Genomic DNA, 27,915 nt, shown 5'->3' on the forward strand with positions numbered 1-27,915 from the left:
TTCATTCTCTTTTCAATCCAATGAGATATTTTCATTAAAACAAGTTTCAAAGATGAAGCCCTAAAGGTAGGGCACACGTTTGATAATTACTCAAAACAAATATCAACTTAAAAACTGACTTGGTAACGAGCATTCGAGAGCTGTTGGTAGTATAAACCATTATGGGAAACGACTTTGTTTCTTAAAATTCGTTATACATATCAAACACTGCTGTAGGCTTCTCAACCAAACTGTTTTTTTTTGCCATTGATTTGAGAGAGTTTACCAAAAGTATACCATACCTTTTAACAAGCAGGCTACCACCGTACGAACAACAGTGCATTCCTTTTTAAATATTGTGCTGTGCGCCGTGTTCTATCCACCCATACCACACACATACCAACAAAATAATTTCTCCCAAATAAGAGCACTCCTCAACACATTTAAAATATTTCGTTGACCCCTTTTATCAAAAGGAAAATCAAAATCAATACTAGTCTATTTTTCTTATTCAACCCTCTATTTATTTTGTCAATAACACACACACAAAAATTACGTTATTAGAAAGTTTTCTATTCATAATAAAAGCGATGACGAATCCGTATTAACCAGGGTTCAAATCGAGAGAAAAAAAAAGTGGAAGAAAAAAAAGCACGCGCAATGTGTGAATGCAATGAAGCACACTTCCTGTTCTACAGTCAGTCATAGCATGGCATTGTTGTGTGTGACACGAGTTGTTGTATAAACGCAATAACCCTAATAAACAGCAAATTTTGGCGCTATTTTTATGCAAATTTTCTGTTTAGCTGACGACTGCAGTGCCGTGTGTGTGAAAAGATCTGAAACTGCGATAAAAAGAGCCCAAAACGCCGACTGTATGATTTCCAAGCGATATTTGTTTTGTTAATCTCGATGGGGTGTTTTTTTCTATACGATGTGTCTTAATAATCGTTGGTCTGACCTGAAAACCACGCATAACAGAAAACCTCTCCATCTTATTATGCTAATGAGCATCGCGCCCTCTCGCTTTACTTATTAACGAGGTTTTGTTTTTACACTTCCGTCCACATGACCGAGTCGAATGTAGGAAAAATCCGTGTATAATTTATACAAACTGCATTATTATAAGCGACCAACGTACACATAGGCATGGGTGGAGTGTGTGTAAAAAAATGGCGCATGCAGTAGCGTCACAAGTGTATTGACTTTTTGCCACCTAGTTTGTCACCCTTATTTGGTTACTGTTTTGAATAATATTGCAAGGTAAAAATGCAGCTTTTGATCCATTTATATATCTACACACGAGCGAGACCCACAGTGTTGTGTCGTGTAGGTTTTGACCATCCCTTAGTGTCACATGTTTTTGTAAATTTATTAAAAAAATACTGTGAGGCACCCAAACTGTTTTAAATTCACTACACATTTCATGGGACATGACAAATGTTTAGCTTAACAAATTGTTCGTTTATACAATCCAGTTTATCCCATTTATATGAATCTGCTTAATATACTTCAGTTCCAGTATTCAGCTTTCAATTAATTTAAAAGTCTGGTCAATTGTTTGACGTAATGTAAATGTGTTCGTTAAAATACGTTGTTTGACTTTTAATTTAACTGTAAACGTAGGAGGCAACCATAACGTAAACTGGATTGAATAGACAATATTTAGTTTAGCTTTAAAACTGTGTTATCTCTTTTGTGATATGATTATTTTAAATTATAGTAATACACCCAAATTAAGTGTTGTTATAGTGTTTAAGAATTTCAAGTTTCTGTTAAATTACCAAAATCAACACGCCTATCTGACGTTCATAAATATAATAGGAATATTTATAAAAACGAATATTCATTAACAAATGGGATTCTCCACTTAAGAATTAATTCTCAATATATAAATATTTATAGTACAAATATTCCTAATGAGAATATTTGTAAAATGCAAATAATATTTGTAGCTATTGTTTGTGCATGTCAGTATTCGTTGAGGGAATATTAAAATATTAAATTCAATTAAATTCAGTAGATAGTTATAAAAAATATCTGAACACAAGAACAAAGTGTTGTGACCACTTCATTAGAAGTACAACAATATTCTGAAAAACCCTTGATTTACCATCAAGCCTCGATTTAGAAACATGGAGTTGGCACAAGATGGCCGACACATGTCAATAGTCTTTACCAACCATGTAGGTATTCAGTATTACTTAAACAACACGCCTTGGTGTATTGCTTCAACATCTTGCAAACGATGAGAACCCATCAGTGTCGTGTTCCCTTTGTAGATTGTAATAGTGAACACTGCTATACCATTAAAGGGCCAGACTAGCATCCTTCCAAACCTCGCTTTGGCTACATTGATTTGAATGGCGGACAAACCAAGATGTCTGCTGAGACTATAACAGATCTACAGCACAGTGTGGCAGCCATCACCACGGCATATTTATTAATACAACCACAGTACACATGAACCTGGAACCGTATAGCCTGCGGAACAGGCACACACACACACACGCAAGCCAATCGCATGCATTATCCCCAAAGCACTAAAGGTTGTCTATAAACACCTCGCCTTAGATATCCCCCCCACCTCCCCTCCGAATCAAGAGACTAGGCGCCCTGTCTTTGAGCTTTGAGGGACGGTTTGGTTGGAAGAGACGAAGGCGGCTTAAGGGTGATTTGAACAAAATAGGTCCAGTCGTTCCCGTGTTCTTGTTCTTCTTTTGGTTCGATGGAGTAGAGGAGAGAAATGCAATTGGATGTAAATATATCTATCGACTGTATTGACGTGTCACGTTGTATAGCTGTGAATTTATAGAGCATGTTGAATAGGGATGGCACATTGGTTTACTGTCGATAGGTGAACATGAATGGTAATCATGAATGTAAACTATATACACATAAATGTCACAGTTGAACTGGAATTTGGAAGATTCTTTTGTTCTTTTCAACTTCGTGTGACAAGGGTGTTTTTCTTTCATTATTACCTCGCAACTTCGATGACCGATTGAGCTCAAAATTTTATTTTATGCATATGTTGAGATACACAAACTGTGAGGGCTAGTCTTTGACAATTACCAATAGTGTCCACTGTCTTTAAAAACCACAGTGGATGTTACTGAATGGTTTGGTCAGGCACTATAGTAATGGAACGCAAGTTATGATTTATTGTAATGTGTTTAAATTTCGTGTATCAATCTTTGAAAGTGCTTTGTTATCACTATTATGTCGAAAAACATGGCGAGTTATAAAAAGTTGTTTTATTTGTGCTATAACGGGAACTTATTACAAGAAACATTTACTTTCCGGTTTTATATAGCAACGGATACTATATTTAAAACACATTTGTATAATGGTTGAATGGTTAATACGTCTTTGGTTTTTGTTAGAAGAAATAAAATCAGTTTTCAAGCTCGAAAAATGATGGTATACATCATTAGTTTTTGGAAGAGTACATTCATTCTAATCCCTTACTTTTTCAAAAAACATATTATAAAAGGATGGTACATCCATGGTTTTTGGAGGAGTACATTCATTCCAATCCCCTAGTTTTTGTTTTTGTTTTTGAAGGGAAAGTACACGTTTGGTTATTACTCAAAACAAACATTAACTTAAAAACTGACTTGGTAACAAGCAATGGTGAGCTGTGTGATAGTATAAAACATTGTGAGAAACGGCTCCCTTTGAAGTAATGTAGTTTTTGAAAAAGAGGTAATTTTTCACTAAAATATTAAAAGACTTCCAGCTAGAAGTCTTGTACTCCTTTCTGAAAGCACACAAATTCGTCCAACAAGGGTGTTTTTTTCTTTCATCATTTTCTCCCAACTCCGATGACCAATTGAGCTCAAATTTTCACAGGTTTGTTATTCTATGCATATGTTGAGATACACCAAGTGAGAACACTGGTCTTTGACAATTACCAATAGTGTACCTTCCCTTTAAGAAACACACCATGCAAATAATATGTAGTCATGAGTAAATACAACGTGGACCAGTTTATAAAAAAAAAAAATTACTACTGATTATTGACGTTCATAATATAACCCATAAAATGATTTAATAATTATCCATTTTGTAACGGTTATTTCACGGGTCTGCAAAAAATGCTATTAATCAGAAACATTTGACAACATTTTAGACTGAAATATTATTTCAAATATTCTGCATTGCAACCAATCATTGATGTGTATATATATATATATATATGCAGCTTACTTAATAGTCACCCCTAAACTATATCTAAAACTGATAATTCCTAATCCATTCCTACGGTGAAATTGTGATCAACATGCTTCCCTTGGTCAAACAAGACTTAAGGCGTTGTTATTAGAAAACGCTTCAATTTGACTTTGGCCCGAGCCTTTTCCATGCAATCTTCAAGCGCACACATCATCAACCTCGGTGTCCGCACCCACACACACACTAACTGCCACGGACCGTTAACCCAAAGTGACTGTTTAATTTTCGTTTAATAAGCCGACACCCCCGGAGCTAAGTAAATCATAATTATAATTTCGAAATGATGTGGGGGTGTTTAAAATTGCGGTTCTTCTTCGTCTTCTTCTTAGAGAGTGAAGCTAAATGGAGTTGGTTTGTTGAGAGACCTTTATAGGGTAAAGGATCCGCACCGTGGGAAAATGGAGGAGCGAAAGGCCGTCAATGGGTGTACAATGACTCGAAATGACCGTCAAACTGATGGGAAAATACCGTTTAATTAATGGAAAAGAATGTCAACTATGGTCAGACAAATTTTGAGGGTAATGTTAAATTTAAAGCTATTAATTTTATTTGAGGAAGGTATTATTTTCAACCTGAGACTTGTTATTTTGTCCCCACATACCATGAGAACTGAGTACTTCACAGTTGGTGTATCTCAACATATACATAAAATAACAAACCTGTGAAAATTTGAGCTCAATTGGTCATCGAAGTTGCGAGATAATAATGAATGAAAAAACCACCCTTGTCGCACGAAGTTGTGTGCGTTTAACAAATTCGTTTAACAAATTCGTGGAAAATTACTTCTTTCTCAAAAACTATGGCACTTGAGAGGGAGCTGTTTCTCACAATGTTGTATACCATCAACCTCTCCACATTACTCGTCACCAAGAAAGGTTTTATGCTAATAAATATTTTGAGTAATTACCAATAGTGTCCACTGCCTTTAAATAGTAGTGGAATCAATTTTCTTTTGTGGAATAAAATTTCCTCCCTCGTTTCAATTAAAGAGATGTATTTATTTTGTTCACCCATCTACAATAATTGGTAACAATGTTTCGTGATGCATACAAAACAAGACAGCGGAAAAGCTAGCTTATATACACATTGTTACATAAACACGGAAGTGGTCAAAAATACCTCTATCATTGATTGTAATATTTATTCAACAGCTGACATACTTTATAAAAACATATAATGTTGTTCTCGGAAATGATTCTGTTTTAAAGACACTGGACACTTTTGGTAATTGTCAAAGACCAGTCTTCTCACTTGGTGTATCTCAACTCAACATATGCATAAAATAACAAACATGTGAACATTTGAACTCAATGGGTCGTCGAAGTTGCGAGAGAATAATGGAAGAAAAAACATCCTTGTCGCTCAAAGTTGTGTGCTTTCAGATACTTGAGTTCGAGACCTTAGCTGAGGTCTCGAATTGAATTCAAATATTATTTTAGAGGTAACTTACTTCTTTCTCAAAAACTACGTTACTTTAAAGGGAGCCGTTTCTCACAAGGTGTTATACTATCAACAGCTCTCCTTTGCTCGTTACCAAGTATGTTTTTATGCTAACAATTAGTTTGAGTAATTAACCATAGTGTCTTGGTGCCTTTAACTGCGCGTGGCTTTCGTCTCTGATATAAAAAATAAAAAAATAAAAATGGGGTGTTAACGTTTACACATGAAATCTTATATACAGAAAAGAGGACCACAGTTTACATCGCAGTGTGTTAAAATAACACAATTGTAGCTATTTTTGCAGGATTTAGTGATATTTATTTTAACTCTCTATGGTGTCAATTTTGATTTTTTTTTAAAAACATTTTATGACGTTACAAACGGTTAAACATGCTCACTTCAAAGCGACTGTATTAAACCACGTGGCTTTTGCGTGACAGCAAAAACAAAATGGCTGCCTTATTTGTTTACAAACTGGTGGAGTATACACGTCGGTGAACTGGAAGTGACAATCTCGCGCCACGTACAGTCCCGTGAGATATTGATTTTGTAAAATGAAGTGAGTTTTCATATTTATTTCGGAAACGGTGTCGTTAATTGGGCAGAAACGTCGACAGGTCGCTCTACGAAAAGACTTATTGATTCGTAAAAATATGAATACAAACCAGCGAGTTTTTGACCATGGTTTGACACGTCAATAAGAATCTACTCGCCCATTGGTAATTTGTTCTGGTAATAATTTATACAATCATGTCAGAAGACGAAAACATTTGACATTATTTTGATTTAATAAAATACTATTTGTTTTGCGGATTTTTTTTAATTAAAAGTTAATTTTCTCAAAGTAATGTTTTATTCATTAAGGCCGTAAACAGCGTAAAGATTTTAAGATGTCCACACGCGTACAACATAATTTCATATTATTGTATTTTATAAAGCCGTTACGCAGAAAATACTACTTGACAAATTTTTTTGCTAAATAGTGGGGGAGCAGTTGCAATGTAAACTGTATGGACTTGATGCTGGTAACCAATTTCTGTTAAACAAGATTTGTCTGTGCCTAGGAAGATTTATGCTTACAGGGTTTATGGAAAATAGGGGTCCAATCTGTGCTTAGCAAGATTTATGCTTACATTCTTTATGAAATTTAGCCCATTTCTATGCATATCAAAAATTGGGCCCAGGGACCAATTTCATGGAGCTGCTTAAGCAAAAAAATTGCTTAAGCACGAAATTAGCTTGCTTATTTTACACATGCTACTGGCCAGAGTTCCATGTCATATACATTGCTTGTGACTGGTATTTAGCTTCTGTTTACTTAGCATTATCCATTGAGTGGAGTCTTGGACCGGTAATCTGATTTAACTAAGCAAGGATTTGGGGGCTTTTAAGCAACAATTTGGTGCGTAAGCAGCTCCGTGAATTTGGGCCCAGGCCATGGGTGCTCCACTCTGTGGAACCCTTCCTCCAAGATGGAACCACCTACGCGTCTCTATGTACTAGCCAATACACTCCCACACACGGCCACGTAATATTCTCGCCGGCAAATCGTTCACGCTTCTTGTGCTAACTAATCTGATAAGTGCTAATTAGTTGCAGGGGGGGGGGGTTGGATACCAGACACGGAAGCGTTAGGCCGTTAATGTAATACACAGCGGACTTAACGTAGTCCCAGGTTTCGTGTTGTGATGTTTTAGTTTAATGGGTGCTGTTTGCAAAACAAAATGTCTGTATCATTTACCTAAACAAAGATTGAGGTTTTCTTTAATCGAATATGTGACTTCAACAGATGTGTTTTAAAGATTCGTGTGAAGGATTGTTGTTACGGATGGTGGCAATAGTTAATTAGGATTTACACTGACACAAAAGAAGGAATCAAACCAAAGAATTGTGAATTGTCACCAAGGTGTTGATCATTTCGCGCGCGCGGTAACGATGTGCCATGATGACTTGAGAAACATCTCAGCTTACCTATTCAGGGTCCCTACACTAACTGTAAAGGTACTGGACACGTCTTGTAATTGACAAAAACCGGTATTCTCACTTGGTGTATCCCAACATACGCATCACATAACCAACCTGTGAACATTTGGGCTCAATTGGTCATCAAAGTTGCAAAAGAACAATGAAGGGAAAAAACACCCTTGTTGCACAAACTTGTGTGCTTTCAGCTGATGTATTTTATTATTTGAGTGGGAAATAACCTCTTTCTCAAAAAACTACGTTTTCAATCAATAATTTTTAGCATAAAAACTTACTTGGTAACTAGCAATTGAGAGTTGTTGATATTATAAAACTTGAGAAAAGGCTCCCTCTGAAGAAATTTAGTTTTAGTAATTCCTTACTAAAATATTTCAATTGAATAAAAGACCTCAGCTGAGGTGTCCAGTGCCTTTAAACTTAAACAATTAGCTAAACACATACAAATTCTGCTTACCAGACTCACCTTTATGAGCTACCCCATGGTCCGAAGAGGGGCGTGAGGATGAAATTAGTCCAGTAGACATCTGGGTGAACTGGAGTTAAAAGTAAGGCTTGTTTGAAAGACTAGTCCCTCTTGTATTGGACGTGGAGATTATAAGACAGCACCGTATGATGAGGTCAACCTGAGGAGTCACAGACCGCGACCTGGATATGGAAACAAGTATGAGATGCAAGTTAGTATTAAGGTAACAACTTGACTGAAGACTAGCTCAAACCATGACCCGGATATGGAAACAAGTATGGGATGCACGTTTAGTAATAAGGTAATGGCTCGACTGCAAGACTAGCTCACGACCTGAACATTGAAACAAGTAGGAGATGTAAGTTAAGTATTAAGGTAATGGCTTGACTGCAAGACTAGCTCAAATCGCAACCTGGACCTGGAAACACATAGGAGATGAAAGTTCATTATTAAGTTAACGACTTGACTGTAAGACTAGTTCGCTTGCTAAATACAGCATCGATTGGGTATACAGAGATTTTCACTATGAACTCACAACGAAAGCGCTGCGTAAAGCCAGCCTGTATTGAGATTTTGACTTGTTGGCAAGACTAGCCCTTCTGAATAGCTTGCTACATCGACAGTCAGAGTTTCAAGTGCAGTATTGTACACGTCACTTCTGGTGGTGTGTGTGTGTGGGGGGGGGGGGGGGTTGGTAGGGGGAGGGCTTACAAACTATTACATGTATCCAGAGTACACTATGGAATCAGTCCGTGTCCCCCCCCCCCCCCCTCTCTCTCTTTAGACGGTGGTTTAAAATCACCCCTTCTTTAAAAACATGGCGACAGTAATACAATGGGTTTTAAAAGGGGGTGTCTGTGTAAAGTGATTAGTGGTGTTTTCTTAGCTTGGTTTTTGTAGTGAAGAGTGGGTTGTGGGGGTAGGGGTAAGGGATATCAGAGACGGCGTAGACAAGGGGTCTCAATTACCCCCCAAAACCGGTAATTTTCTCTTCTTACTCGGTCAATACCTCAATGCGCTTGGTTGCTCTTTTTGACCGATCATCATTGACGAGTTAGAGTCGCGAATTTTACAGACGGTTTTTAACAAAAAAAAGAGAAGTTGCATGCAATCTTGTCGAGTGGGGTGCGGTTAGTTTCTAATGTAAGGGTTTGGGAGATACATTGACAACTGTTGCAGTGTGATAGACAGGTGCTTAAAGAGGGGAAGTTAAACAATTGGAAGAAGTTGAAGAGAGAGAGGGGTCGGGGGTTTGGACAGTTCTTTTCAGCACTGAGAAGACTCCCAAATTCCGAAAATAGGACTGAGAAGTTCTTTCAAGAACATAATCTACCCACCAAGTAGATGTGGTGTCACCGGAAGCCAAATAAACATTTGTTTATGTCTTTTACGATCGCACAAGATTTTGGATAAATTTTTTTACAGTCTTTTTTAAAAACCATACACCAAAGTAGATGGTTCGTTGAATAAAAAGAACCGCTTAATAAGACAATATAAAATTAAGTTGGAATGATTCTCAATCATGTTTGTTTGAAACAAATGTGAATCTTTCGGTTAAAATGTACCACGTCCATTTTAAAATGTGCGAAAGTAAACACATAGGCCTAACTTTAAACAGGTTTATATTAAGTTATCCAATTTTTATGAATGGCCCTTTGAAAGCTCGACCCAAACAACCGTGTAACAGAATAATCGATCTGAGTTAATCGACTATTCAACCATCCGCTAAACAAACCAATAAACAAGCAAACAAATCACAAACCGACTAACCGACAACATTTATTGACCAGTCACGCGTCGCTCCTTTATTCGATTCCCCCACAGTCCACTCTCACGTCGAACAAAACACAACTAAACTTTTAAACAAACTTTCCTCAGACACTGACCACTCTAAGCCCTCAAACAAACAAACTCCCCCCTTAAAAACATACACACAAAACGTGAAGAAAAGAGTTAAAAACAACTTTCAATTAAAAGGGAACCAGCTTTTATATCCACCCCTAAAAAGACTTCTTCAGCTTTTGTGTCCTCGCCATTCAGTTTCGGAGACAAATTATTCCGGAAAAATCACCGAATTACACCCGGACAATGCGCCGATCGGAAGTGGCCCTCTGTTCGTTTTCTTCCCGGTGGCTGTGTTGGATTTGTAACCCATCTTGCGTTAATCCTACATCTTGTTAAGAACGTCTTGTGAATGAATGGGGGGATCGTCAGGTTCCTATCTTGGACTGAGGTCATAAGATGAGTTCGGTGGTGTTAAGAGTTAGACCACCATCTTAAAGGAATGAACTGTTGAGGAGGATATACGCATGCACTTAAAGACAGGGTGTATTTTTGTTAGGCCTATTACTCCACAAATAGATGACCATACCAAATTATCTTGGTAAAGAGATTTTGTTTTCTTTTTTTTTTTTTTGGGGGGGGGTCTTCAGGAAAACTTGTATAAAATTTATCTGGAGTAAAGTTTCAAGTTATTACTAATAGACCCATTATTTTATCATAACCGATTATATATTATACATTAACGAAAGACCCATCAGTCAAATATTTCGAATCCCCCCTCTGTGTTTTAACCTTACTCTTGCACTTAAGCGCAACCCGAGACGTAAGGCAGGTTTGTATACCGTGCATTCCTCACAAACCACGGCCTACCAAAGCCAGTCAAGGTTCGCTCCCGTCAAAATGAACACACATTATACCCCCAAGAAAGGAAAGACAAGTAAGACAGAAATGTCACTGAGAGCGAATTCAAGAATTCTCGTCTCGCAGACGACATTTACGAAGACCGGGAAAACAAGGCCACATCATGGTGTACTGATTGTTGTGATTGAAGACACGTGTTCGTGTGCAGGTTAGATCACGTGATCCCATCGCCGAAGATATACACCTTAAAAACTTCCTTGGAGATGCAAGTTCGACTAATCGACCTTTCGTGTTCTACTTGCTCTTTTAAATCAGCTCTGGTATTTCTAAAAGAAATCTGGTGTCCGTGTAATAAAAATGTGTGCACGAACACCTCTTGTCCCCTTTTGAAATCCGTATGTTAGTTTCGTTGTTTATTGAATTTAAACGTCTAGTGCACACACAAACGGGAATAAGAGAGAAATCGAATTGAATTGATTTGAATTTGAATGTAAACAATTGAAAACAAATCTGATTTTCGATAAAATACCACGATGGCATCGGTCAGTTCCGAAACTTTCATCCAGGTTTTTAAAGTGTATGATGGTATAGGCTCCTGCGTGAATTATCGTTTCAAAACAAAATAGCAACTTGTTCAAAGTTTGCAAAAAGTTAGATTACTAAGTTTGTCAAATCGTAACGTCTCAACTGTATACGCAAAAGAATATTTGACAGTTGTTGAATCGAGTTTCGATGCGAATACAATTAATGAAATGTGATCTCATATTTAAATAGGAATTTAATTTGTCTACTTGTTTGCACAAGGAGCAGGTTAATTTAAAAAGAAAAAAAATTAATCTGAATGACCAGCATTTTCTATCAAATGGAAGCTAAAGAAATCATTTTCAAAAGACAACTTGCAGCTCAATCTTCCTCAGAACGTGTGAAATTGTTTATGACGTCTTGTAAGGGAGACTACGCCCCAAAAGGTCCCGTTGGAAAGTGGGTCAACTTAGTCTCCCGACAACGCGGCAAAACTTCAAAGAGATGCCGATTTGTGATATTTATCAGAAACGTTCCAACAAATAAGAAACCGTGCGGTGTGAACGAAGTGTTTACGATTGATAAGGCAGGTGTTTCTTAAAACGCAAAGAAAGAACAAACTTCGGAGGAACAATTTTATCATGAAGAAAAATAAATGTGACCCATATGTTTCACCCTCTTACGTCAAAGCAGTTCTGGGGAAATTAGTGTCAGGGGCTAAAAATAGAGAGGAGCGCGAAGCGGTGATGTGGGTACGAGGTTGATATTGCATGCCCTCTGACCTCCGCTCAGTTAAGATCGGAGATATAGGCTGCGAATAATCAAAGGTGCTTGGTTTTCTGTTCGGGGTGTTTAGTGACTTGTTAGAAGGACCGTTTAGCTTCTTATTTCACAAAACAGTCACCATTTTCCCTTGTCCATATTTCAAATTAAATAGGGAGGGTTTTCAACACTAAACCATCCACAAGGACCACTCAGTCTGTGGCCATTTTGGAGTTAATTCTGACTAGTCCTCTGGTGTTTTAACTGGCATTTTTGTCCAGCGGGCCTTTCTTAGTGAAGAACGCTGGGTTTTTTTTAAGACTGTAAAGTGACTTCCACTCTCCAGTTTTCAGTGAACTCGACAACCGACCAATGTAAGCAACAGACTGGAGATACATTTCAATCTAAAATAACAATAAATGCTCTCTTTGTGGAGTTTGTGAAGATGTATTTTTGTGAAAGTTGCTGGCATTCATTAACTTTAATCAGCCTCTTATTATTTTTGTACAAATGCTTTCAAACCACACACAAATGTTATTTTATTACGACTGGTACTCGTTTAAAATAGGAGGCTAAGGGACATCAAATATTTGTTGAGTAATTTTTTTATTATTTAGTATTTAGCGTTGGTTTCTATGGGAGTTTACTAGTGTGTGTGCACCCCCTATACGTTCAGGGGTCGATTTCACAACGAGTTAGGACTAGTCCTATGATATATACAAATTGCATTGATAGTCCTAAGTTAGGACGAGTAACTGGTCTTAACTCGAGATAAGACTAGTCCTAACTCTTTGTGAAATCCACCCCAGTCATGATTGTTGCGTCTTCTGATACACCTGACCTCGCAGCCACTGCAAAACATACACTAACTCCCCACCCAAGGGCCTCTAATCAATTTGACATCAAACTGAAAACAAACATTTATTAGCAACTAACTAGATCTAGTTCCTCGCAGGCGAAACAGTGAGAACAATTTCGAACCCTCATCGCTGAGACACAGAGAGAGAAAACCCCCGACCCTCTCCAGTACCGACCCATAGGCTTTACGTATATACTCCACCTACCAATAACATGTTGGATTTAATTAAAAACTGGACCAAAAACAAGGTTATATTTGTCCAGAAAACATTGGGTCGGTGATCTGCCTAGGAGTGCGGCTTAAGAGCAGGAGACGTCGCTCTGGACAGACGGGGGGAAACGGACGGATTACACCGGGGATAAACACGGCTATTTTCGCCCCATCCGAAAAGCCGGCTGCAGGTTTTGTTTTTGTTTGTACCCTTCACAACCACCCGTTGAAAATTGAATGAGTTCTCTTGCGACTTGTAGAGGGGTTGTTGTTACTGTTTAGGGCCCAATTTCAAAAAGGTGTTTAAAAAGGCAGTGGACACTATTGGTAATTACTTAAAATAATTATTAGCATAAAATAAAACCTTACTTGGTAACGAGTAATGGGAGAGGTTGATAGTATAAAACATTGTGAGAAACGGCTCCCTCTGAAGTGAGTAGTTTACGAGAAAGAAGATTTTCAACGAAATTTGATTTCGAGACCTCAGATTTAGAATTTGATGTATCGAAATCAAGCATCTGAAAGCACACAACTTAACGTGGCAAGTGTGTTTTTTCTTTCATTATTATCTCGCAACTTCGATGATCAATTGAGCTCAAATTTTCACAGAATCGTTATCTAATGCATTATGTTGAGATACACCAAGTGAGAAGACTGGTATTTGACAAGTGTCCAGTGTCTTTAACCGTAGGTTGTAGCAGTAAAAGATCTTTCATGAACTAATAAAAACTTGTAGGGAACTCGGGTTCTAATCAGATACAAATTAGCAAAACAGGTTGTTTTAGAACTGATACAAATGACATGGTTTTTATGACTGGAACGTGAATTTAGTAAGCATAAATTATGTTTTTGCTATGAGCTACTTTTCAACTTCAAAAAATTAGGCCCTCGTCAGGTCGCAAACACAATATGAAATAAAAATAAAACCGCCCAGCAGTTTTAACGACTGTCAACATTGTTTCAAGATTTTGTCATCAATGTGACTCAGAAGCCGATGAAGTTGTTTATTCATGTTCATAAAATCCCAGAAAAAAATGTCGCTGGCTGCAAAAGAAGGGGTAGGAAGCAGTCACTACAAAGTGTGCCCTCACTTAATTTTTGTTGATACAGCAAACGGTCAAGCGATACTTGACCATGACTTTCACGAGTCGCAGTATTATGTTAAAAAATAACATACCAGGCAAAATATACCCACTTAGTCTTGTCAAACAAACTTTTAGCAGGTCGTTAAACTGGAACGACAAACGGCCTCAACGTCAGATATGTTATGATGCCGCAATGTACTTTAGGTCTAGTTCCCTAGTACAGTAGTGATGGTGGATACTAATTGATGTCATGGCAAAGGGAGAACAGACTACTTATGCGATCAAGCGTCGTTTTCACTCCATTCACGTCAACTGTCCTTTTCTGTCCAGACGCAATTCACTAAAATAATGGTGAATTGGTAATAATAGAGGAACATAATAACGCATGGAGAAAGGGGCCATGATATGCCAATACTTGCAGCGGCTTGTCTTAGCACAATAAATATACAACACGAAACTGCCAATTTGACAGACAAAAACAAGAACACAAGACAAACAATGTCTATACTCAAGAATCAAAACAGATGAACGAACACAGACGGACGAATACAGACAATTTTAGGGCCTCTTGTTTCGTTAAATAGATTTACATGGACGAAAGAGTAAATATTGAAAATCCAATCAATTTTCTTCTGAAAAACAACAAACACGAAAGACCATTTTGAGTTCACAGAACGGAATGAGAAATACCAAGTCAATGACGTTGAAGCAAGCAAAGTTGTAACTGTCTTTAGATACCGTTTGGAAACCTTAATTTCATCAACAAGCACGAGTGTTAGGGTGGTGTCAAGATTAACGCAAAATAACAATTACTGTGACACAATATTTGCATATCTTACACTATAGTATGGGTGGTGGAATTTAATTTGCAGCACACTGTGTGAAGGTGTTTAGTTTGTGGTAATGGTATTAAAGGATTGGTTGAGCTGACGAAATAGTCACAGACAGTGTTCATGAATTGTGTGATCAACCACATGAAATAACAAACCTGCTAAGATGTTGGCTTAAAGGCAATGGACACTATTGGTAATTACTCAAAATAATGTTTAGCATCAAACCTTACTTGGTAACGAGTAATGGGGAGAGGTTGATAGTTGATTTTTTTTTATGGGTTTTCAGACACAGTTTTCTCGAACATGATTTCATTTCAGAGGGGGAAAAGTTTCAAAAGAAAAATGGTTTTAGTATGAACTTCATAATCAGTAAGCTTTGAGACTAAAATTACATCTTCTGATTTTGTTTTACCTCACCAATCCTGTATATAAATACTATGACGTTTAACTTAAAAACAGGTTGCCATAAGCTAACCAAGACGTTTGGACAACACTTGCATACAAAACCGGTTTCATTTGCAATCATTAAAAAGAGTTAAGACTGCTGCGTGACGGTCCTTTTTTTCTCATTTCGAAAAACCTCCCCGCACGCTCATACAAAATATCTGAGCAGCAACCCTATACTTCGCTTTCCTTGACTCCGCTAAATCCTTTTCAACACCCAATGGAATAGAAAAAGCCCTGACAGAAACTACACAAACCCCCCGTTGATATTTGTTGTTCACCAGCAAGTATTTCGGGGTCTTGTACCGGCCCCGAGGCGTGTAAAGTGGAAGGGGGGGGGGGGGGGGGGGGGGTCGATCGAACCCCAAAACCCACCACCAGCTGGTTGCATGTAAGAAGGCCGTTTATAGGAACTCTGGAGCCAAGGTTGACAACAAAAACACTGAGGCCATCGATGGGTTTTCGACATTCTTACTCCAGAAGTTTGATGATTTGTTGTCAGACTCTGTGACGTACAATGCCCTTCTATATATCTCACCATGCGCGGCTTATGACAAAATTTAGGCAGTTTATACTACTGTATAAAAGTCTATGTTGTTCGAGTTATGCCTAGTTGTTACTATTCACAATTCAACACATTCAACATGAGTTGTGCAGTAAATGTCATGAAAGTGAGCATAAAATGGCGTCAATTTTTTTCAGGGCAAAGTATCCGGGAAAAGGCTTGACGAGTACCACTGGGTTTTAGCATTTAGGACAGCTGCTGCTCCAGTAAGACAGGGTACCTGCAGTGATGCACAAGGAACAGTTATGAATGTAGAACTAACAGTAAGAGTTCGTTTGTGCTGCCATGTAACCAGGGCTTGCCCTTAACTTTGTCAGTGACGAGCTATAATAGCAGGAACATAGCTTTTAATTTTAAGGGCCAATCAGCTTTTGCACTTGTCCATATGAAATAGTAGATGCCTTTCGACACTGAACTACTTGGAGAGCACTTGGAGATATTTTTGACTGGTCCTCAGCTTTAACTGCATTTGGCCGGTGGACCACTATTTAAGAAGAGCTGATGATATAATGAAATTAAAGAGGCTGAAAGCTGTTCAGAAAACAATGCCGGTTCATTGGCTGTAATGTACACCTACCCTACAGTATAGCAAACCACTTCTAACACATAATATAAAAAGGTTTGATATAACTAGATTACGTTCGGCAACTCCGTTGGTGGTACTACTTCCAACAGGCCTTCCCAAATCAACCAGAAAATGTTTATCTTGTTATATTAAAACCTATTGCTACATTGCATGGTTCATTTAAAATGACTGCCTGAACGGATTTCATGCATCGGGAAGTCATGTCCCTGGGTATGGATCACTGTGCTGAGTTGACCCCGAACCAGAGGCGCGTTGGACCCCACGAGATGGTCGGCAGCGGTACGGTGGAATGTCCGACTGTCGTTGGAAACAAACCACCATAATTTGACATTGGAGCCAAATGGCTTCCTGCTGAAGTGTTTTACATGAAAGCTAATGACGTAATGTTATTCACTCATCAGGTTACAAACTTTATTGCGGATCATGAATGAGTGTGGACAAGGAATGAGAACCATTGTTTTTTTTTAATTCGTACCACTTCAAACAGGGAAGGCATGTCTGCAAAGTTCTGATAACTCTATGGACAATTTGAGTTTGTGTGGTCAGTCAAACTCCAAGCAGAGCTTGCTAAGTATTTAATTCGTATCACTTCAATGCATGTTTGCTAAGTTATGAGCAGTCAAGGGAGAATTTGAGTTTGTGTGGTCAGTCAACATCCAAGAAGAGCTTGCCAAGTTCCAGGAATGAAACTCGGAGAATCTAATCTAGTTATAACACACACACCGATGGGAAAGGCACATCGTCTGGTTGCGGTCAAATTGCGATAGTTGATGTGGTCCGGTCGAACAACCAAGTGCCCCGGAATCAGAATACAAGAAAAACTCTCAAGAAGACGTTAAGAGCATACTGATCGAAACGTCGAGTTGAAACCAATGGTTTTTTTTTTCAGAACCATCCCTACTCAATAGAGATTATCGTTCCATGGTGTTACCGTAAACCTTTCTATAATTATTATAAAATTGTAAACTGGGGTACTAGCTCTTAGTGTGGTGGACCCAATACTATACACATCTGTCACTCACGACACCAGCCAGAAGGTTTGAAGCGGTTAGCCCACATTGGACACTTATTAGTGGGGCGTGCAAATTCCCAACAAACAAGGTGATAGTTTATGGCCAGTAATTTATGTAGTTTGTTCGCGCTTCGTGTACGGAGCCGAGCCGTGGCTGGCTGCACTTCTATGCCGTGGTCACACGCCATTTGACGGGGGTGAGTCCCGATGAAATATGGTCGTTTGTCAAAGTGTTGACAGGGCTATTGATGGGGTGCGATTTAATATGTTTGTCGAAAAGATCAGGGTACTTTGCGAAGGGAAGTGAAGTAATTGAGGGCTAAATGCTTCAGTGGTGGTCTAGTCTTTAAAAATGGCAAGTGTGAGTTTAACTTGAAGGAAAGATAAATAGTTTGCTTTGGAAGAGTTAAACATCAGTTATCTGGTTATGGATAAAGTAAACTGGCTTAGGATAAAGACAAAGCAATTGTAACCTTAAAATCGGGCGAGCCAGTTCTGAAATTATGTGAGGTAGTTTTGAGATCAATAAACTAGTTTATGATTCAGCCTAGGCAAAATTTAATCTTGTTCCAAAATCAATAAGCCATTATTCAAGTCAAGCAAACTAGCTTTTATATCGAACAATATAACTTGTAAGAAGTAGGCTATTTTAACTATAGTATAACTGAGATCTAGTAAGCAGAAGTCAATCTCGTTCCTATAAACTGTAGTAAATATTTGTTAAGAAATCGTGTTTCTAAACCATGTATTACTAAATCTGAACACAAAAACCAAACCACGTTCTTAAAACCAAGTAAGCTATTTCAAAAACCCAAGTAAGTAAGTTATACAAGTCAAGTATTCTGTACCCCCAAATCAAGTGTAAGCGAATCTGGCAGCCCCATTCAACATGCACATATCATGAATTTGTGATCATTATTCGACAGTTGGGATTCATATATCCCCCAAACGCATCACCCATTTCAGCACGCTGTGCGCCCGGTCAACTGGAAGTTATTTGACTCTACCATGGACAAAAATAGAGAGGCACTATAGTTGAAGTAAGGACGGTGTATTAAAACAGCAAGGTAGAAATCAGTGAGGCAAAGTAAAGATGAGTGGTTAAAGGCAGTAGACACTATTGGTAATTACTCAAAATAATTGTTAGCATAAAAACTTACTTGGTAACGAGTAATGGAGAGCTGTTGATAGTATAAAACATTGTGAGAAACGGCTCCCTCTGAAGTAACGAAGAAGTAATTTTCCACGAATTTGATTTCGAGACCTCAGATTTAGATATTGAGGTCTTGAAATCAAGCATCTGAAAGCACAAAACTTCGTGTGACAAGGGTGTTTTTTATTTCATTATTATTATTAATGCACATAATAAAGGGTTAAAATACTTGGAACAGAAAATGCGTTAAACGAATTTAAATGTGTACGTTTTAGAGATAGCAAGAGCTGTTTTGGGGTAAAAAAGGTATGGTGGGGCGAAATAAGAAAAAAAAACATTGAAGTAAAAGCTAATGGTGGTTTTTCTAACCAAATGTAGATTACACAGTGATACATCACGTGCAATAAGGGGAATTAATTTAATATACTTACTACTAACTAGTGTGAAGTATTGTTCATTCAACCATAGAGTAGGTCCCAGCTCTATGATCAAATCGTTGTAACAGGTTTGTTTTTCTCTTTGCGGGACGTGCGTACACATGGACATTGAACAAAAGTTATTTTCAATCCTCTAACTTTTATTTGCAAGAGTTTAATGATCAATTTATCCAAACACTTTTGTAGCATTCATTTGGGACATACCCCGTAGAGACTCGACCTCTATTCTATATCAGTTTATTCAATTTAAAGTATTGTATCTACTGTTCCATACCCAAGAGTTGATTCTCATTGGGTTTTTGTGACATGTAATCCTCCCATCCCGTGAGATCAAAGATGGTATCGGTAAATACCCTCTCGTGAACTGCCGTTGAAAAGTCAAATCCTACGGTATAGAAACTCCCCGGACGAGCCACTGAAGAATGTAACTTTACCGTGCTTCTAGAAAAATACAGTCAGTGTTTATGGACAATAATTGCGAGCAATTATTCTAATAATTGCGAGCAATCATTCTTTGAACTAATTGTCTTAACCAGTATACCAGACACAAGTCACAAAAGCCTTTCCCACTCTAACAAAGGATTCTATTGTCTTAAAAGGGTGATTGCCATTAGATGTCAAATGAACAACAACGGCTGCACTATTCCCGGAGTTCGACCGGACCGGACCAGACACACGCCGCAGTGTATTCCGGCCTCTTGCCCGGTACAGTTCCCAGGAAAAACACGGTGGTTCTCCGGTGTCTTCAACCCTCTCACATTCCATGGCGCACGGAAATGACAAAACAATCGAAAGTACTAAATTAGGGCAGTGAAACTTCCTCCATAGTTAGACAGAACTGAGTCCAAAATTGAACAACCTACATCACTGTGTATACTCTACCTCAATATCAAGTACTTTGAGAATTATTTCACTTCGAAGTAATGTGGTCAGGGACCCCCCCCCCCCCCCCAAAGGAAAAAAAAATGAAAAACGTTTCTGTCAGAAACCATTCTCAGATGTGTGTATTCCAATTAAGAATTGTTCTTCCTGAATGCGTTCCGGATTTCCGGCAATATCTCAAAAACGCTACCACCTTTTGAGATGAAATTTTCACTGGTTAGTTTCTTCTATATTATCTACATTGATCTCGTATTAGAACAATCGAACGATTTCAAAAACCAAGGCTATATACTTTGCCTTGGTTAAAGACCTTGACTTGACTATAAAAAACAAGTGACACCACAGCTCGCCTATAGATAGTTGACATGTGTTTCATTCATGTAGTATTGTGAACATTTTGACTAGCACACGAGTGAAACCAGCCGTGTAAAAGACGCAAAGGAGGGATTTACGTGTATAGTCAAAGTATTAAGTCGAGCAAAAGAAACTGGGGTAGAAATAAAAAAGGCTTCTCCAAAATCAGGGTTGATTATGATTGAAAAAAGGACCCCTACTGTGAACGACACAGGATAAATAATTCATATTTTGAGAGAGTCGAGTGGTAAACTGAAACACCAACTGACAGTATGTCCACCTTGTGGCACTTTCGATTATTGTGCAATCAATAAAACTGGTTTTACATTATTAACACCATTTGGAACACACTTCAAATGTTTCAATTGTAACATGAATAAATCTCCGTAAATTTACATTATTATTACGACAAACATAAGGACAGTTTTCCTCCTTTCGAAGTTGTTGCAAGTCATACAATTTTTGTGGATGTTTGTGGTTGATTTAAAACAATCTTGCATCATTCTTTCTTGGAAGATTGTGAGAAGTTCAAGAAGTAGCATCCCTTAGGGTTTAGGTTGCTCATATTCAAGAGTAAGTAGTGCAACAACTCGACGTTTCGATCAGTATACTTTGGTTGTCAGTTCCAATAGTCTAGACATTTCTGGCAGAAATTTAAGTGGTGATTTTTTTCTTGATTTCGAGACCTCCGAATTAGATTTTGTCGTATCGAAATCAAGCATTTGAAAGCACACAACTTTGTGTGGTAAGGGTGTTTTTTTTTTTTTTTTTTTTTTTTTACGAACAATGGACCTGAAATTTTCACAGGTTTGTTATTTTATGCATATTGTGTTGAGATACACCACGTGACAAGACTGGTCTTTGACAATTACCAACAGTGTCCAGTGTCTTCAACCACCCAGATGAGTAAAGATCTTAGCCACTTATGTTATAGTCAATAATAGTTGGGTCAGTAAGACGCAATGTTTATCCCATTGTGTGAGCCAAACCTCCACTTCACAACTCAGCCATCATAAGAAGGTACTTTGCAACTAGATTAAGACCAATATTGAGTTTACTAAACCGGTCAGCAAATACCCATCTCTTATGCTCATCTTTATTGTTCGGGGCTAGACCGGTCAAACAATGGCCAAAGACAAACCAGCCAACCTCTTCTTTAGACAAACCGACCGACCGCGCTGCTTGGTTGATACGGAAGTGCAGGGTTCTTTGACACTGCGAAGATATTATGCCATAGAACTAGGTGTACTTTCACTCGGGTCAAACTAAGACAGACATGTACACGGTGTGTCATGGCGGCCTCGTGTATTGTGCAGTAAAGCCTGTAAGCCAAAAACCATTGGAGTTAAAATTACATCTTGGTGTTTTTTAAAAAATCATGGTAGATTTCAAAGGACTGTTTGGCATGTACAATTACTTTACTAAAAAAAAATATGCTCCTTTCCCTTGTTTTTGTAATTACTAATTAGTCAAGCCTAAATAAATTTACCTCCACTTCTAAAACCTGTCCTGCTTTTCGCAAACATCCATAAAGGTGGGTTTTGAAAATGTGAGGTTTATTGACTAACTGAAGAATGAAATTATATAATTAAAATGCAGTCTTTTGCCATGGGTGGAACAATACATGTCACAATATTTTGATTTCATAAAAACGTGGACAGATTTTCTCTAGTTAGAAAGCTACTAATGTTTCTCTATCTGTCCCCTGTATGGTTGCTTCAACATGTGTCTTGAACACATGACAATTTACACTGGTGGCTATCCTTTCAACGACTATTGTCAACGTGTTGAAAGAAAAGCCAATATCCATTTTATAACTCGGTGCTGAATCGATCCACACATTTAACTGGCAAACACCACACGCATTAGGAATGCAGATGTTTATTTTACAGGCTTGATTGGCAGTGAAGATGCCAAACTCGTTACTATTGCCACCAGCTTGTCTTGCTTGCACTGTCAGTGAGTTGTGTTCCAATGTCACTTTGCTCTTCCTTCGCAGATCAGAGAGTCTTGTGAATTCTTCGTCCAAGATCTCGTAAGAACATGAACAGAATCAACAATCACAACAGCAACAACAACAACAACATCAATATCAACAATATCAACAACAGAAATTTCAAGATAAAGAACAAAAACAACGACAAGAACAGCATCAACAAAAACTTCATCATCGATGACAACAACAACAACAACAACGACAAAAGCAGAAACATAGAGAGCCTTTCTCTGCAATCAAGCTACAAGTAAACTTTACTCTTCTCATGTCATGAATTTGTCCACAATTTAACTTGTTTTTCTTCTCGGTCGTTCATATTCCAAGAGGTCAGATAATTTATAAACATGATGTTTGAATCATCTACAAACTATCAAGAACCAGATAACAAAAAGCAAGAAGACTGAGACGAGCAATAAGAAAACAGCAACAAAAACAACTCAAACAAGAACAAGATCAACACCAACAACAACAAAAACAACAACAACAACAACAACGCAGCAACAACAACAACACGATCAACATCATCTCAACAAATTTAACAACAGAGAGCAATACACAAACTGTAGATATATTCAGAACAACTGTATCGTCTGTATTTCTTTACTGGTGACCCAAATTTCTACCAGGGGTTGCAACCTCATCGATCGGTTTGTCATTTAAAGTTCAACTATGCTATGTGTTCTTAATGAGTAGCAAAATTGCATACGAATACAGTTGAAACTTCCAATCAGACTCAGACACGAAAATGACTTATAAAATCAAGCAAGCTTATAAATAAGACCAAAAAAACACAAGGCTCAACATCTGTATTTCGCCAGTCCTAAAGAACTTAACACTTTTGTGAGGTAGTTGATGGCAAAAGACCGCAAGTATTTAGTGTCAGATACATTAAAATTCATTGAAATCTAAAACCTACGATCCAAAGTTCTTTATAAATACTGACTGGAGAGGACGATGGTATGTATAAGCGAGGAATGTTGATCCCGATATTTGCATATGGTGAACATGTATTTATTGTATTTATAAACCAGACTGCATGACTCGAGTACTTTGAATAAAGTGCCATTCACACGACAGCAATTTTAACTTGGGTCCCTTGCTTTATTTTAGCATGGTTGTAAAAATAATGTAGCAATGTTTGACAAGATTTAGCAAGAGAACTTGGACAGTAGACAAAATTGTTGTCCTTTCACGCAAGGTACATTTTGTAACAATTAACAACCATGCTACAGTTTAGCCATGGACCCTTGCTAAATTGCTCTCGTGTGATGTGAAAGGGGGCCAAGCCAACATGAGGTACCACCATTCTTAAAAATGAACCTCTGAGCCAAGACTTAAGAGTAGGGAAGAGGCATTTGACGAATGCATTAATCACTCTCTAGTTTGGACAAAAATGTTTTTGTATCGATGTTGCTAATCAGACATGATGCTGTACATGATGATACACAACTTGTCTTACAAGCTAAACAAATTTTCATACTTGTTTACAAACTTTCTTTGTGAATCTCCTTAACACAAACAGGTCAACAAATGTTTAAGAACATGACAATAATCAAAATGTCTTCATGTGGTTTTCGGTTCCAGTAACATAATTTAAGAAAAAATAATCACATGATTTGTCTGAAAACATATTTGATGCTGTTGGCCCTCAACATTGACTTTCTTTTTTATCTCGAATGCAATGGCCCCTGTGATTATCCTGGTAGTGTGACCTAACTAAGTGTTTTAATTATGGTAGCTAGGGCGCATTCAGACCATGAATTAGATGTATTAAAAATTGTTTAAGGGGTGGAATAGGGATTGACTAGCATAGCTGTTGAAATGTTGAAACAGAACTGTAAACCAGTTTGCAGAAATTTTGTTTACTGTAGATGTTTTTAGACAAAAAATACATCTACGACAACGAGTTTATTCTTTCAATTTAGATGCCATGCAACCACATTATGAAGACAATGATAGTGAGCTGAGGCATGGGTCGGAATGTGGCCATTTTGAATTCGCTACACACGAGGTATGGGCTGGCCTTTGAGTCATTTAGAACTCAAACAATAAGTGCTTTTAAAAAGGGGGTTCTATTCTTTTATTTAAGGCTTCGTTTCAACCTCAACATACCAAGAACAGATGTGGGTTCTGCCACAATAATGAAGTCTTACGTATGCAGTTAAACAAAATGGCGAGGTCCAATGTTTACAATGTGAGAGTGTTGTTAATGTTACATTCCAACAAGTCGGTATTTTAAGACTATGGTGTTACGAATTGAAATAAAGAACATTCCTAAATGAACACAACCTCTCTCATGCTTTATACAATTCAATCATTGATGCTTTCCTTCTATTTGAACATAATTATATGCCAGCATTTTAAACAATTAGATAATTTCAAATTTGACGTTAGTATACAATACACAGACTCGAAACTACACATAATTTTTTGCCCAATAAATTTGCAATATACTCCTGTTATGTGTCCATGTTTGCAAACTGTCTTGAATACAATTAAAGTAGTACATTCCCGTTTTTGTCAGAACATATTAAGACCATGTTAGGACCACAACTGCCTAATGTTACTTGTCATTGAGTTAATGAACACTAATTAAAGACGTCGTTCATTTGTCAGATTACTTCTATTTAGTTATTTAACTCGCCACTTACCGAGTTCGAGATTTCTCGCACCGTGATTTCACACCGATGCTGATGGGTGATCTGGATCCAAACGTCCCGGTGATTAGTTTAGGTTTTCACCAGGTCGGAAGTAATTCCCGTAAGTTGGTAGTGAAGAAAGCACTATGTGTGTGTATAGCGTAACACAGTCAAGTCGGGTTGTTGTGTACATAAGACACCCGTGCGTGCCAATGAAGATTGAAGTGATGTTGACAAACTGTCCCCCTGTTCCGAGGATGGATAAAGTTCGGATGACCAGGAGCAGAGGCTTTTGCTCCCCTCACTAATCACTGTCCGATCCGTTCCGATAATGTCAACCGATCACGTTGCTTGGAGCGTCTTCGAGTAGCTGACGTGGCGGGGCTCCCGCTACTAAACGTCCCGTCTGGTTGTTGATGAGCCACGGTGCGCTGTGTACAGCAAACCCCGGGGCCTGCCTTCCAAACTCGCCACCGATAAAAAAAAAACTCTGAGAAAAAAACCACACCGCGTGCAGAGTCAATCCTCCAACGGGTTGTCAGCGAGCTTAAGCCCCCCGTCTTTCCAGCTCTGATCTGTCACAGGATCCCTTAGCCGTTCCGTCGTAAGACCCGCCCAGGTAATTTTCTCCACGCAGAATAAACCTTCACCGTAATTAAAACGCAGTACCTTTCGGCGATGTTTAAGAAGAAGAAGAAAACAAAGTCCAACTTTTATATAAAAAAAACCAGAAACTACACTCAAGACGATGTCCACCCTTCTCAAGTAACCGAGTCCTAGTTGCTTACAGATGTTTCCGTCTGTTTGTGGTAATTCACCGTAACTTGAGCGAGAAGTCCACGCCGGAGTTGGAGCATGCAAACACCGGTGTCGAGTCGGGGACAAGTTTTTATCCTCAGCAGCACCAGTTCCTATTATTCAACCTCAACCCCTCTAAACTGACTTCTGAGTTGTGGCACAGACGAAAAACACACGAGGGTTTTTTGTACACGGTCGAGTGGCCGTGTCAGTCAGTGACCGCGTAATACGATGGGGTTTCACACGAGATTCCGCTGGTCATTTGACACGGGATTTGTCCAGTGATGCATACAGGGTGGGTAACACACAACACAAACACACAAGCGTTGAATCGGCTAGCTACAACTCATTCCTCTGTGTATTAGTAGTAGTAGTAGATAGAGAGAGAAGGACACAGACAGAGAAAAGATCACACAATGTGGAAGTTCTACTCTCCTCAAAACACCAAAGTCGTTTGCACTTTTTATCCCTGTACTCTACAGCCCCATCCGGTTAACCACTCCCTTCCCCTCTGATGTTATTTTTATAGTGTTGTGTATATATAAGTAGTTGGCCTAGGTTAGTGTGTATCATAATGCACTACTGTTTCATGGCTTCACCCACACACGGACTGGAAGACACCAGGGCCAGCTCGAGACAAACGGGGTCCCCCGTCCAACAAAAAATTACTTATTCAAACCCTGGGCGGGGCTTAGCTGGCTTGCCTATAAACGAAGAAAATGTGAGCTCCGTGTGGCATGCACCCACCGTCTTTCCTTCCTCCATGCTTGATCCTACCTCGAGGGTAGTTCTGGTTCCAAAATACCCACTGCCTCTTACAGGTCTGCACTCTGACAGAAAAGGGAGTACGAAGAGAGTGAAAGAGAAAAAAAACTCACTAGTTCGCAGCTCTTCCGAAGCCCGAAGCGATTCACTTCATTTTCCCGTTACTCTGTCTGCCTCCATACCCGGCTCGCTCTCTTCCGATTCTCTTTTCATCGTTCCTACTTGAGTCTGAAGGTAGCTGTACTTTTTTCCCCGACCCCCCCCCCCCCATTTACAGCCAAGAAGAAGGTCACGTGACTCATTAAAGTTCTACCCCTACGGGACTGAACGGTGAATGTCGATGGTGACTCTGATAAAATACGAACGTGGAGTTTCTACCTCTATGCGGCACGAAAGGAGACTAGCAGATTGAGCTAATAGAGGATCGACTGCAATTTCGTCTGTGAAAGGTCTTTCAGCCCCCCCCTTCTAATGAAACAAAACAAAAGACTCGGCATACTGTTAGTAAAACAATGATAAGAGGTGCAGAATCATCCCTTGTTGTTCTCTCTCTTCTTAATAACTGAAAGTTGTTACGCACTTTCATCAAATTTCTTCTTTAATGAAGAACACTACAACTTAAAAACCTGGTAGATTGTTGTGAAAAGCAACAAAAGGCAAGCTCGGAGGTTTAGTGTAAAGACAATCTACTACAATGGAGGACATGTCATTGGTTGCTTCCTTGAATGGACGTTACTCTGTTAATCCTAAAATAAATTGAGGACAGTCCTCGGCTGCTCCTACAGTGGAGGACAGTCCTCAGCTGCTCCTATACAGGGTGCGTTCGTTTAGCTTCCCTGGGTCGACCCCGGTGTGAGGTGTTTTTTTTTCCAGGACGAACGTGTGCAGATAATTACCCACGTTCGTCCTGGGAAAAAAACACCACACACCAGGGTCGACACAGGGAAGCTAAACGAACGCACCCACAATGGAGACAGTCCTCAGCTGCTCCCACAATGGAGACAGTCCTCGGATGCTCCTACAGTGGAGACAGTCCTCGGATGCTCCTACAGTGGAGACAGTCCTCGGATGATCAACGGAGGACAGTCCTCAGCTGCTCCTAGAATGGAGGACAGCCCTTGGCTGCTTCTACAATGGAGGAATGTTTCATGAAAACTAGAGGATATGAATGAACGTAGGCCTACTCTTCCAATAACCAATGGTGTGTCATCCCTTTGTGGTTTCTTGAAAACTTTGATTGGAACGAGTTTTCCAATGATTGATTGGTAT

General features: G+C 38.7%; 1 protein-coding gene across 1 annotated transcript in view; it reads right to left on the reverse strand.

Annotated features, from left to right (window-relative positions):
• LOC117305236 (paired box protein Pax-6-like) overlaps positions 1-26,272 on the reverse strand; it is a 103,114-nt gene extending 76,842 nt beyond the window's left edge. The window contains exons 1-2 of the mRNA XM_033790059.1: positions 25,096-26,272; positions 8,102-8,283 (exon numbers count right to left, since the gene is read on the reverse strand). Coding sequence (XP_033645950.1) covers positions 8,102-8,162 — 61 coding nt within the window. The 5' untranslated portion in view covers positions 8,163-8,283; positions 25,096-26,272. The remainder of the gene's footprint in view (positions 1-8,101; positions 8,284-25,095) is intronic.
• Positions 26,273-27,915: the final 1,643 nt, after the last annotated feature.

This window comes from Asterias rubens, chromosome 22 (assembly GCF_902459465.1).
Source record: "Asterias rubens chromosome 22, eAstRub1.3, whole genome shotgun sequence".
Classification (NCBI taxonomy): Eukaryota; Metazoa; Echinodermata; class Asteroidea; order Forcipulatida; family Asteriidae; genus Asterias; species Asterias rubens.